Below are 13,622 nucleotides of genomic sequence, written 5' to 3'. Positions count from 1 at the left end.
GAAAAGAGGGTGATGAGTCTAACCAGCTCAAAAATATGACTGCAATGCCAGCGCCTGTCAAGGCAAAGTAATTGTCATAAGGAAACTGGGAGGAGTAACATCAGTGTATATTGTATCATATCGCGTGTAAGCAGGTTGGGCTGAGCAAAATGCAGACTTCGGATCCATTAACTGAGCGTTTTTTAATTAAGACCTTTTTGTCCTGCAGAGGCTGGTCATCTGAGGCCAAGGCATAGAGCAAGGAGGACACCCTGTGGCCAGACAGGAGGATGTCAGTTCCATTATGCTAACAGTTTTGCTTTTCATCTCTGTTCTAATTTGGTAAAAGTTGATCAAAGTGTTCCAGTGAGGGCCTGCCTGTAGGTGGTCCCTGTCAGTTCATAAGCCTGGGGCTTTGGAGTGTAAAGGAAAATATGCCTTCTGGTATCAGGAACTTATGGAGGAGTTTCTTTCTTTCAGGCTTAACTCTGAAAGACATTTACAGGACCAAACTCACTATTCAGAGGGGTGGAGTACCTCTTCAATGAGGAGGGGATCAGAGAGTTAAGGCTGTTCATCCTGGAGAAGTGAAGGCTCCAGGGAGGCCATATTATGGCCTTCCAGTACATAAAGGGAGCTTAATAAGAAAGATGGGGACAAACTTTTTAGCAGAACTTGTTGAGATAGGACAAGGATAAGTGGTTTTAAACTAACAGAGGGGAGATGTAGATGAGATGCAAGGAGTACGAGCATGTCAAAACGCTGGTACAGGTTGCCCAGACAGGTGGAGGGTATCCCATCCCTGGAAATATTCAAGGTCAGGCTGGATGGGTCTCTGAGCAACCTGATCTAGTTGAAGATGTCCCTGCTCACTGCCAGGACGTTGGTCTAGATTATCTTTAAAGGTGCCTTCCAACCCAAAAAATTCTATGATTTTATAAAAAGAGAAAGTAGATCTTTCAAAAACCTAAGAAAAAGCTACTTGAAAAAAAAAAGGGCTAGATGACCTTTAACAGTGCATTCCAGCTCAAACTATTCTATGGCTTTCAAGATGCTGAATTTCAGTTATATCATTGAAGTATTAGCACACTGTGTAAGCTTGTTTTCCTCTTATTTTGTTGAAGTCTTTTCAAGTTGTGCTACAAGCACTCCAAAATTATTCTGTTCCTTGCACACATTAGCTATCTCCAAATACATGGATGAAGAGTTATTCTTCATTTCTTTATTCTTCTGTTAGTGTTGCATAGTGGTACATTTTTCCAGATCAGTGCTGAACACAGTCAGGATAGCAGCTGTTGATACTGGAATTTAGTGCTAGAAAAGGAATTTGTTCTCTCATGCTGCTTCACAGTGCACGGATGGGAGCCAGCAATGAAAGGAAGAAGAAAGGAGTGGAGACAGAATGAAGTACCACCATTTCCTTGAGATATTGCAACCACAGAAATAATTCTCATAAGGTGATACTGTATTACAGAACTATGTGCACCATGATGGTGCATTGCTGATGTTTCAGAAGAAAGCAGAGATGCTCTCTGAGAGCTACTGCCTCTGAGACTTTGTATTACCCTGCCAGCCTTTTTCTAGGCCTGTACCACCTTAACTCTGCCTGAGAGTCTCTCTTGCCTGGGCATATTGAAGTTGTTAATCTGCTACTACCACTCTTTAAAAAGTGATTGGATTTTTTTTTTTTTAATACGTGGACTAGATGCTTTGGTAGCTTTTTCAGTAATGATTTTTCTAAGCAAAGTAGCAGGGAATTGCATTGAGATTATTTTAAATATGGATACTTTATGTCTTTCTGCATTGACTGTTCCCACTGCCTCTGCAAATAGCTGATTAGTGCTATCTGTCTGAATGGCAGCAATTGTTTGTTAGAGAGACGTAAAACATTTTTATCCTCATTTCCTCAGATAGAACAACCATAAACAAATGGAAGTAGTTTGGTATTTCAGGCATCACTTTGTACAGAATAAGCCAGGAAAGTCCTACTCGCTGAAAGTTTGCTGATTTACATATATTGCATATTATGTCTATGCAGATAATATATTCTCAGAAAGAAAGGAATTTTGAAAAATATTTTCAACTTATTTTGAAGGTGTCAGATGAGAAAGGTTACAACCAGTTTTGAAGGAGAAGCTGATGGAGCTGGTGGTTACCTATTGCTTTATTTATCTGTTGCTTTGCCCTTAGATTTGTGCTAATTGAGCTTTTTCATAGCAGCTAAGTAAAACCATTTCAATGTTTTTGTCTCCATCAAACACTCTTTTAGTCCTGCTTTAGTCTTCTGTGAAGTACGAAAGGAAATGTATCATTTAAAGATTTCCTGTTTAATGTAGTTAGAGGTCGTCTTGTCAGTGCCCCAGAGGTAAAGGCTTCTTCTAGTTGCTGCAATTAAGGTGTTTGGGTTATCCTACACTGATTTCTAACAGAAAACAGTGAGACAGGCTGCTTACCTACAGCTGTCACAGCTAGCATTGAAGTTTTTTCCTGACACATTTGTGTAAAATGTGCCCTTGGCTTCCAGTGACACATTTAGAATGAATTGGGACTCGGCATCCAGTCTGTCCCCTACATCAGAAGTTGTGAGGTAGTTTTGCTTATTTTTCAGCATCTCAGCTAGGGAGATAGTTCAGATTCTGCCTATTGGGGCTTTTGTTTTGGTTGGCTTTGTAGTCTGTGAATTCGTGTCTTCTGCAGGGAGGAAGAGCATTCTAATGAATTTACCCAGAAATCTCCAGTTCTGACTACAAGCTCAATGACTGCCGTATTTGTAACTTGCAACCAACCACTTACGAAATCCTGATGGTGGAAGCACATTTGAGTTAATGGACTCTCTTTTTTTTCTCAGTGTAGTGCTTTAGGATTAGGTTGCTAGTTTTTCTATGTCTGAGCTTCTCTATCCTCCAAAAATGGGAATGATCTTACTGTCTACTTATATGAGGATGAGAATTCTGTGTTAATTTTTGAGAAGAACTAAGCAAGATTAGAAGATTCAATGTGCTATCAACGTGCTGGAGTTCATTCAGCCTGTGAGGAGACTCTTGTGATTTAAGATTGATTTCTTCACTGCTTTGAAAAATATGGTTGATTCGATTTAAAATTTAACCCAGCCTTCACTGTGTCAGAATGACACACGTAGTTCTGAACACAAAGATAGCTGGGAAACAGTAGCACAAATGGTTTCCTGGACAACACTAGCACAAAGAGTGCTAGCTCTTCATAGTCATAAATCCTTACTTTGGGGTTTGGGGGAAAAGGACAAGAAAGGAAAGTGGATACTGAATCAATACTACTGAATCCAAAAATCCAGCCCTCAACAGGATAGTGCGAGAATTACCTAGTTTACCCAGTGCTAGCTTGCAAAATAAGCAAATTATTCCCTACATTATATTCCAGATATCTAGCAGCACCAACAAAATTTTCCTATTCCCTAAGTGTAACAGAACCAGCCAACCAACAAATAGCACTTCCACTCAAAACAGGAGAAAAAGTCATCCCACAGAAAAATGAAAAGGTAGATTTGCTTCCAGTGGGAATAAGTTAGAATTTCAGCTGGTTGTCCAAGGAGCAGACCACCAGCCAAGTTATGAGAATAAAATGGAAGGTGTTTTTTTCTCTAACAAGTCCTCCCTGCCATTATCACAGTTTAAATGGCCTCTGTTGTCCTTTGTCTCTCAAATTCAACATCTGAGTGTCAGCAGTGATTTCTTCTTCCCTTTGCATCAGTCTTTTATGTCATGGAGTCCACCTCAAGGGCAGATGATTCTACTCAGAGATCAGTGCTGCTTCGCTTCTTGTCTGAGTGTGTCTCAACTCCCAGCTCTGTTCTGGAGAGCCCTCCACTTTGACCTTACCACTCATACTGGTTGTGGCTGAGCTGGAGATCTTTCCCCATAGCATCCCTCACAGTGCTGTGCTTTTCCTTGGTAGCTGGAAAGGTGTTGATGACATACCAGTTTGGCTACTGCTGAGCAGTGCTGGCACAGTATCAGTGCTGCCTCTCCATCCTTCTGCCTCCCATCTGGGAGTGGGCAAGATCTTGGGAGGGGACACAACTAATACAGATGAGCCAAACTGAGCAGGGAGAATCCATGCCAAATGATGTCAGCTCAGATAGATATAAAAGCTGAGAAAAGGAGAAGGAAGGCAGGGCATTTGTTATTTAGAATGTTTGCCTTCTGGAGCAACCACTATGTGTGCTGAAGCCCTGCTTCCCGGGAAGTGGCCAGACATCACTTGATGGGAAGGAGAAAATAAAATCTTCTCTTTTTCTCTTTGTTGGTGCATACTCAACCTTTTGGTTTTGTTTTAGTGAACCGCCTTATCTCAACAGACAAGTTATTTTCCATCTTATTTTCTCTCCCGTACCCATCGGAGAAGGAGGGCTGAGAGCAGCTTGCTGGCCACTTGATGTCCAGCCAAGGTCAACCCACCATACCAACATGCACCTCAGATGCTCGCATATCTCTTGAAAATATTTCTGCAGAGTGTCCTGCTATTTTTTTTCCACTTTGGAAGTATCTCCACATCTCTGTGGTTGCCTGAATGCACCTCAAGCATCTTGTTTCCAGACCTCTGTTTCTCTTCTCTTACCTCACTCTTCGTGTTGACCTCTGTCAGTGCTAGTGATTTCAGGCTGTTCTGTCAGTTTGTTCACTCTGCTTTTTGATTTCTTCATGAAGGTACTATCATTTATTCCTTCTAATAGTTCAGGCTTTGACAACTGTATGAAATTTGCAGGTGACAGGAGCTGCAGGCAGTGTGCAGAAAGGATTGCTGGTATCGACACCATTTTTGTGGTTATATCCCATATATTAGAGAGTAAGTTACATTCAACACAAGTTGCTCTGTCTGACAGTTTTTGCTGTTACTTGTGCTTGATATCTGTGCCTGCTGCAGCTTTGGTCAGCTTCAGACTGTAAACTTTGGTGGGCAGGATTGTTTCCTACTCTTGGAAAGTGCCAAGCACAGCAAACCTTGAATTTTGCCTGGACCTTTTGAGCTCTCCATAAAACAAAGTTATAGTAACAGCCATAAATGGATGCTGCTGTTTCCTTGCAGAGCCCAAAGGATAAGCATCACTACAAATGTTACCTGCTCCTTCCTAGAACTGAATCCCCAAAGCTGTACTGCTCAAGGCTGATAGATTGCAGAGAGACCAGAAAAACTTAGATTTTTGGAAAAGAAACTATATTAGTATCCCCTGCTCTCAGAAGCGTGAAAGGGAAGAAATATTTAAAAGCATCATAAAGACTGTATACTGGCACTGCTCAACATCTTTGGAAGGTCACAAATGCTGATTGTGAAGGAGTCATCTATTGACATGCAGATATCTTGGCCTCTAGTGGTGGTGAGGGAGAAGTTACAAGAAGAAAGTACAAAATCATTTATGATAAGATGCTATTAAAATCCTTCAGTTGTGAAAAGTTAACTGAAATATGTCAGGGGCTCTTTAAACAATGCAAACTTTGTAGTAAGGAGCTGAGAACAGATTGCTTAATATGGAACAGGCCTATAGGGTGGTATGAATTTCCTAAAATTCAGATTTTATGAAGTAGTTGTGCTCATCTTCTTTTTCTGTGACAGCAGTATAAATGAATTCTAGGTATTCTGGGCTTAGGAAAATTCTTTGTTTGGTTCTTCTGTTATTTGGACAGTGATCCCAATTCCTTCAACTTAAAAGGCTGTAGAGAGTTTCCTGCTTGTCAGCATTCTCCTTGATTGCTTGTTGCAGTAACATAAAAGGCAGGACAGTGAATCCTGTTAAGAGGAACTGACTTTGACAGGGAGAGAGAGGCATATTTCTGGTATGAAATATGGAGATAATGAAATAAAAATTGAGACAGTTATTTCTAATGACAGGTATAGTAAGATGCAGTTGAGGGATGGAAAAATAACTTCTTTTTCTTTGCATTTTAGTTTGTGAGGAAAGAGTAGGCTGAACACCTCTGGCAGGCAGGATGAGAGATTGTTAAGCTGCTCCTCTGCTGTGACAGTTGTCCCAAGGCCCGTGCCTAGAAAAGAGTCCTGTGTGAAATGCATATATGGACACACACTCGCACACCAAAAGAGTCTCTGCGCTGAACAACTTGCAGCAAAAAGAAGGAAAAAGAGAGGCATCCCACTCTATTCAAGTGTAGAGCACTTCTCTGCTGCCAACGGTGTTATCAGCATTGATCAGTCAAACACACAAGCTCATTTGGAATTCTGTTGCTCTCCCTGCTCTTAGAGCAGCAGACCAAAAAGAGAAGAAAATTTGAAGCACCTGTAGGAAAATATATGGGCCATAGTTATATTTATAGTATCCTAACTGCCCATTTTTTTCACTTTATTTTGAAAAGCTCAGTGATTTGCTCAGTTGAAAATTTTCCTGCTTTTATTTGTTGTTTCTCTTTTGCCAGGAAGTCTGTCATCCAGCTAGACCTAGCTAACACCAAGAAAGCTCTGATTGTACCTGCCTTTGAGACCCTGCGCTACCGCCTCTCCTTCCCCAAGTCAAAAGCAGAGCTGTTATCTATGCTGGACATGGGAACCCTCTTTACATTCAGGTAATGGAAAGTACTCTTTAACCTGTGGTAATTATCTCTGGTTTTTATGTTCTTCTGAATATTTGGTTCTTCTCTTTCACTGTCAGCTGCATTAAGAAACTTATTGGAATTCTTTTCCCTTTTCATAGAGAGGCAGTGAACAGAATCATGTGGATATATTCTGTCTGTAAGCTCAGCATATTATCTCGTATTACAGTCCTCTACTGAAGGACTTGAGTTGTTAAATCGAATTTGTTTTATTTTCATCATTTTTTATTGTGCTACAAAATCAAGCGTGACCATTACACTCAAGCGCGTGTAATTTACTTTTTGGCTGCCAAATACTGTCTGGGTAGCTGTGTCTTCTCATGTGACCAAAAGTAATGTATCTCTGCCCATTGGTCCTCTTCCTTACTGGAAAAACAAACCCAGGCTTGTCTTATGCTCTTTTAAAGTGTGAAACAGCTGCTTAAATACCTAGAGTTCCTCTGTGCAGAGGTAGGAGAGTACTCTGACTAGAGGCTAAGGAGCAAAAAATACCTAAATTTGGAGCTTCTCTCTGAAGCAGACTTCTTTTGTGCCTGTGAACAAGTCACTTCTATTACCTGCCAGACTCTTCAGTTTTAAAATGCAACTACCAGGGGTTAACCATCTCTTGGGGGTGTGTGGTAAGGTCTGATTAGCAGACATTTGTAAAGCATCTCAGCAATGGGATGAGTACAATATGGCCTTATGATGTTGCACAGAGAGGGGGCTTAGGAGACTTGCGTTCTCTTCTCAGCTCCACTGCTCCCCTGCTGAGAGGTGCTACATGAATCACTTTGCTTTCTTACATCTCTGTTCCCCTTCTCTGAAATACAATGTTCACCTCTCCTTTTTTGCAGTATTTTGAGATCTAGAGATAAAAGCTATAAAAAAGCTAGGCATTATCAATGGCTGGAGGAGCTCTGTATCATACCTCTCTAATCCTTCTCTTACTTTAGAGCTTTCCTCACACTTTTCCCATTCCCTATGTTACACCTCTCTTGTTGCAGCAGCCACCCTTCCCTCAAATGCTTGCATGCATATATCATAGCAGACAGCCTGTGTGAGTCTGAAAAGCATAATTCTGATCAGTGTCAGAATTCTACCAGTGACTGCCTTGAAACATAAACTTGAGGTGACTGAGAGAGGCATGCTTCTGGAAAGTTGCTTAAGGATACTGATAAAGCAAGTATTTTCCCTCTGCCATCATTCTTTAACATACAAAAGACATAAAAATTAATAAGAGATCTGATAAAAAATAGTTTCCTCTCCCATAGTTGAGAGGAAAAGTCTTTCCAGTGGAAAATAACACCCTCAGGATTTTCAGATGTTGCATTCCACCAGCAGTCAGCTTCACAGTGGTGGCCTTCCACTACAGATTTCATCTTCAAGCTAAACAGCATGTTGGTGTGTTACATACACAGCTGGATTTGCAAATCCTTTCTCGAGTCTCACTCAGGCAAAAATGTCTTTAACACCAGTGGGAGTTTTTCCAAAGCAAGGTTAAGTAAGACTTGAAGGACATAAAGTCTGTAGCTGGTGTACATATTCATGTAGGATACATTTTACAAATGCTTCCTCAGTTTGTTTTGGCTCATTTCATTGCTCAAATCTGTAGACAGCCACAAAGCATCTGGGCTCTCAGCTCTGGGCTGAGAATTTCCACCTCCACCTTCAAGGTGCTTTAATAATGCTGCAATTTGCTGCTGAGCGGGTGGGAGTGAGCAGGGGAGGACTGGCATGACAGTGATTGCTGAGAGTGCCTGCAGCATCCCAGTCCCTCACACCACACGGTAGATTACAATCTTTCCCTCACTGAAATTGCTTTTGTCACCTCTTTTTGAAATGGTGACCTTTTCTACCTCTGGACTGCTGAGAAGTACACAACGGCTCTCAATTACATCCCTCGGTCACCAGCAGAAGAAAAGAGAAGACAAGTGAGCATCTGTGGCTAGCAAGGTGTGCTGTGTGAAACCCTCTGCCACAGCACGGGCTCTGTGCCAGCTCGCTGGCTCCCTTGGCAGCTGCTGGCTGGGAGTGTGCTCCCGAGGATGTGCCCGCTCAGGGCCTGGGTAAGAGCTAATGGGCACAAATGTAATCCCCACAGGGGAAACCACAGCCAGCAGGAGACACATCATCGTAGTGAGAAAGCATAAAAAGCAACAACTTATTAACTTATTAACTGATTGCATCCACAATCCAGCAAAATGTTAAAGCATCTGAGAACAGAAGTGGGAAAGTTCTTCTTTCACTCATCTTTCTCACTGAAAGGGGAAACTTAGAGGAGGCAGGGAGGAAGACCAGTCTGAGAAGAATGACTACTTCTATTTGCTAACTTAAGCTAAGTTTACTATAGTTTTGAAATTTTATTTTAAATGAAAGGAATCAGGAGCACAAGTAAAGTGGACGAGGAGGGAATGTGGTGTGTTCCAGTTGTTTTTCATGAACTGTGGGAAAGAAACTCATAGAGATTTTAGGGGGATCGAATTACTTGGTTTGGATTTGTCAAAATTGCAAGCATAGTGAAAAATATGTTGTTCCCAATTTTCGTAAAGTTCTCTGGGGATTGTCAGATTGAGTGTGGCCTTAAAATTCAATGTGTATTTAAATCTTGAGTGAGAAGGACCTGAGCAGAAAATTACATTTATTCATTGGTCCTGTGAGATGGAATACCAGTATAGATAGTGAACCTCTTCTCACAACTGCGTCACCAATAGTAAAGTCTGTTGGAAATGACTCATCCTTTAATGGGAGCTTCCTCTCTATGGACCTCCATGGAGTGTTGTCTGCTACTCTTTCTTTGCAGTACAGTTCATGTAATCAGCCATTGACCAAGACCTAGTTCCAGCAGATTATCTGTGTATGAACCCATTAATATTGTATGTACAGATATGTATGTAATCCAATAATGCTCTCACAATTCTTTTAATGTTCTCACAATTAGACTGTTTTCAGTCTAATTACTCCTCCATCACTATTGTGTGTACACCCCAGTTGAGCATCCAACATTCATTTACCTCTTTGTCAGGACCTTAGCTGTCCTTTAGCCTTTTTCTTTCCTCCTACTCACATCAATCACTCTGAAGAGGTAAGTAAAAAACTTCTGTTTTTATTTGGTTTTGTACTGTCAAATCTATTCCTTCCTTTCTTGGGTTTTTTTTGGGGTTTTTTTTGTTGGTTTTTTTCTTTGTTGGTTTTTATTTGTTGTTGTTGTCTTTTTGGGGTTGGTTTTTTTGTTGTTGTTGTGGTTTTTTTTTTTTCTCTGCGACCCCTGTTCCATATTTTCACTTTATTGTCTCTTCCCAATTATTTATTTTTCCATGCTAGTTTGCTCTCTTGACTCACAGAGGTTATACTTGAACTCCTATAGGTGCTTACACTGATACTTTCAAAAAGGGTAGAAAGAAACTGAATTATTTTTATGGTTAGTATCTTGTTACCCCCTGCTTAAATCAGTGGGAGAGTGTTACTAGAATAACAGCAGCTTTTGGCTGCTTCTCTGCAGGAATCTCTCAATTAACCAAAGTTTGTATGGGGCTTTGAAGATACAAATCACTTCCTAAGTGTTTAGCAGTCATTATTATTATTATTATTATCATAATTAATGTCAAGATGCCAGAGGTAGGATTTGTGAAGATACAGCACCCTCCACAATCTTATATCATTTTAAACCCCACATTGTGACTGTTGGGTTGGGGTTTTTTTCCAGCATAGATAGATGCACATTAGTGACTGGCTAGGTTAGCCACTCATCTCCAGAAGAGGCCAAGGAAAGGAATAGGTTTTTTGGCAATGATTCCAAAGGACGGTAGGAGTTATAAGCATCTTTGTGAATCTGGCACTGCTTGCTAATAATCTCTGAAGAATTATTTCACTGTCACTGTCATTATTTCACTGTTTTTTAATACAGAAGGTTTTTGTTTTTCCTGGTCCCTAAGTAAGATATCTGAAACTGGTAAAATCTGTTTACAGTTTAGAAATGCAGTATCCAAAGCACCATACATTACTTGTGACCCCAGTGACATGGTAATAATTGTCTTCCTGCACTGCCCTAAAGAGAGAGTCAGCAAAGCTGAGCACCTCTGATTCTTCTGTTACAAGCCATACAAATATGTCCAAATGAAAGCTCCTAGGCTGTGATTTTATATTTCTTTTTTTAGCAATGGCTTACAATGTTATGAGAATTTCTGGGATTTAAACATTACATCATGCTGTAATTTTGCAATATTTAATGCTCAAATCCCTTCACTTTTAGCATGTGAGTCATCCCTGTGAATTCAATGCACGTTACTTTAGAAATTGGCAGGATATTTGTTTTGTCCCTCTGTTGCCTGTCTATCTCAGTGTTGTAATACAGATACTTGCTATGCCTTTTTTTCATTAATTAATCTGTGAATCTGCAGAAAGAGCATCTCTCATTGATTTTTGGAACGTGTTAGAATAAGTGGGCGAGAGAGTCGTTGGCCCTGGCTCTAATGGGGTGCATTCAAGCTGTGCTAGGAAGAGACCTGCTGTGACCTAAACAAGATTAACAAAATGCAAAAGGATCTTTTTCTGTAAATCAAATTGATTACCTTACTGAAGAGCACAGGAGTACTCCCCACAATGTAGAACTTAGAGCAGAAAGCCTTTATGTGATATTTTACTTATTAATGTAATTATGCAGCTTGGTTCCTGCTATAGTAATAACCGTTATTAATAAATTGGAACATCTGTCCAGAGCTGCAGGTGTCTCTCATGACAATTATAAAATTGCCTATAAAACAGATTGTGAACCATGGTGGGGAAATAGCTAATTTTAGGGACTTTATCTGAGCTGCAGATTTCCACACCGATTTTAGAGCACCGACCGATGCAGCTGTTTGGTTGCTAGGAATAAGACACAGCCCTTGCAGTGCAGATGAACTGACTGACAGGGTACTGTGTAATGGTTTCTCACATTAGCATGAGGTACTGTTTTCACTCTCTCCTTCACCAACTAGATGTGTTTAAGCATTGAGCTCTGGGAGACATGCTGGAAATAGTCCTAGAAATTGCCTCCGACGCATCCTGAAAATGATGATGTGAACTGTAAGCTAATGTCCTTGTTTTTGAGCATTTCATCTAACAGGTAATATTTTGTTTCCTCGCCAAGATGCTTTCTATCTAATTGCCTCCCCATGTCCCTGCCGTTTATGTCTGTTTCAGGTACCACGTCTGGACGAAAGGGCACGCGCCAACAAATTTTGCCAAGTGGCGAACGGCCACCACCCCCTACCGCGTGGAGTGGGAAGCAGACTTTGAGCCATACGTCGTCGTGAGGAAGGACTGCCCAGAGTATGACAGGCGCTTTGTGGGATTTGGCTGGAACAAAGTAGCTCACATCATGGAACTGGATGCACAGGTGAGGAGATGACAGACGAGCATCTCACCTAGGGCTTTGCAGCAGGGTTGTTACAACCAAGGCTGTGTCCTGTAGGAAGGTGTCACGCTTTGCAACACCAAAGTGTTCATTTGGCCTTACTGAGCTCCTTAATGAGTGCTTCTTGAGTTGGGAACACTCTGTTTAATGCTTGTCAAGTATTAAATGAAGAGCTGAGTCTGAGTTCATTTATTTGTCAGTTCTAAGAAATTCATTGCTTTGCGGAGGCACAACGCCTATAGTGCTCTCCTCCTGACCAAAGCATTGCAGCATTTGTTGCCAATCCCATCAATTATTAAGGAACATGTAGACCTATCTGGATTTTTTCCATTAAATTGAGGTTTGTGAGTCCCAAATACTAATTTACAATTCAAAAACTAGTCATCAGTTGAATTCAAGGCAAGCATCTTTAATTTGTGGCCAAGATTTACAGCACATTTCTGCAAAGCTGGTCTTTACATTTCCAAAGTCTGGGGCTGTGGTGCTGACTCCAAATGATCCAGGTACTTGAGCCTTGGGCTACCTGCTTCTTGGATCTGCGATGGGATGAAGCTGCTGGGCAGAATTTATAATAATAAGGATGGAGAGAATGCTCAGGAGTCCCAGACTGGCACCAGAGCTCTCAGAGTTGCCAAGTCCCCGCTGCCAACCTAAATCTTAGAGGCTGGCAGTGACTATGGCTCCATGGGTTCCCAGTGCTGCTGCTCACTGAAATGGCAGGATTTGCATCACCCTGCTGTTCTTATATGAGGAGCTACCCACTGTGCTCATCAGTAAGGTCTAGGTCATGGCATTTCTTTTTAGTTTGGGGTTTGTTTTGTAGTTTTTTTCAGTTTGCTTTCAGTCCCAGCGTATGAACTAGTAGCATTCTATGCTAACCAAAGAAATAGGTTTTGGTGCTCTCTATCCTCCCGTGATAGCTTCTGCTATCAATCTGGAATAGAGCGGATCCTTCTTTGCTCAAGTCTTACCAGTTTATGTGAAGCAGAGCAGCTCAAGGCTTGGAGCAAGTTAGTGGGAGATCGTGTCTCTGAGGTGTGGGCTACAGTGTATTTGTGTGCAGGCATGTGTGGGAAGGATATTTTCTACTTCTGCTTGCAAAACCTCATGGTCACCTTCGGCTGGCAGCCACTTGCCCTCTGTTTGCCAAGGGCATTCCCAACAAATTTGTACCTACTTACATGACAAAAAATTATTACAGACTAGAAAAAACATTTTCCCTTATATTAATGTTAATAATACTTTGCTATAGCACTGTAAATTTCCAGTGCACTTTCCAAGCACTAATTAATTAACCATCAGTTGTGAAGAGTGCCAGGGTAATGGTTTGTTATTTGTTAATATGGGTAACAAGGCTTATGTTCTCAGTGGCAGCTCTTAGGTAGTATTCAGGATTTAACTCTTCTGTTCAGAGGTGTCTGCTCAGCACAGAGATTCACACATGGGAAATGGAAACAATTTTCAAAGTTGGTCATAGTGCAATTATTTTAAATGACCATTGGGTTGGAATTAACTCTGGGAAATTGTTCTTCTCAGTCTTCCAGCCTTGAGCACAGTATCACATTTAAAAGTTTCATTTTCCTCTGTAGCAATTTGGATATTGGCAGGTTCTCCCACAAATGAGCCTAGAGGAGACATGGGATGGCACAGCTACTTCCCCTGTGGCATTCCTCTGCTTTGGGGTGTGCACA

At 41.2% G+C, this 13,622-nt stretch overlaps 1 protein-coding gene across 6 annotated transcripts in view; it reads left to right on the top strand.

The window, feature by feature from the left end:
* LARGE1 (LARGE xylosyl- and glucuronyltransferase 1) overlaps positions 1-13,622 on the top strand; it is a 280,599-nt gene that overhangs the window by 253,457 nt on the left and 13,520 nt on the right. For all 6 annotated transcript variants that reach the window (XR_009486501.1, XM_059846294.1, XM_059846290.1 and 3 more), the window contains 2 exons: positions 6,381-6,527; positions 11,718-11,913. Coding sequence is in view for 5 of the 6 variants with exons in the window: in XM_059846294.1 (XP_059702277.1) it covers positions 6,381-6,527; positions 11,718-11,913 (343 nt within the window). In the remaining variant the exon portion in view is untranslated. The remainder of the gene's footprint in view (positions 1-6,380; positions 6,528-11,717; positions 11,914-13,622) is intronic.

Source organism: Haemorhous mexicanus, chromosome 5 (genome assembly GCF_027477595.1).
Source record: "Haemorhous mexicanus isolate bHaeMex1 chromosome 5, bHaeMex1.pri, whole genome shotgun sequence".
NCBI classification, from domain to species: Eukaryota; Metazoa; Chordata; class Aves; order Passeriformes; family Fringillidae; genus Haemorhous; species Haemorhous mexicanus.
The sequence above is the reverse complement of the archived record's forward strand: the minus strand, read 5'-3'. Positions and strand labels throughout refer to the sequence as shown.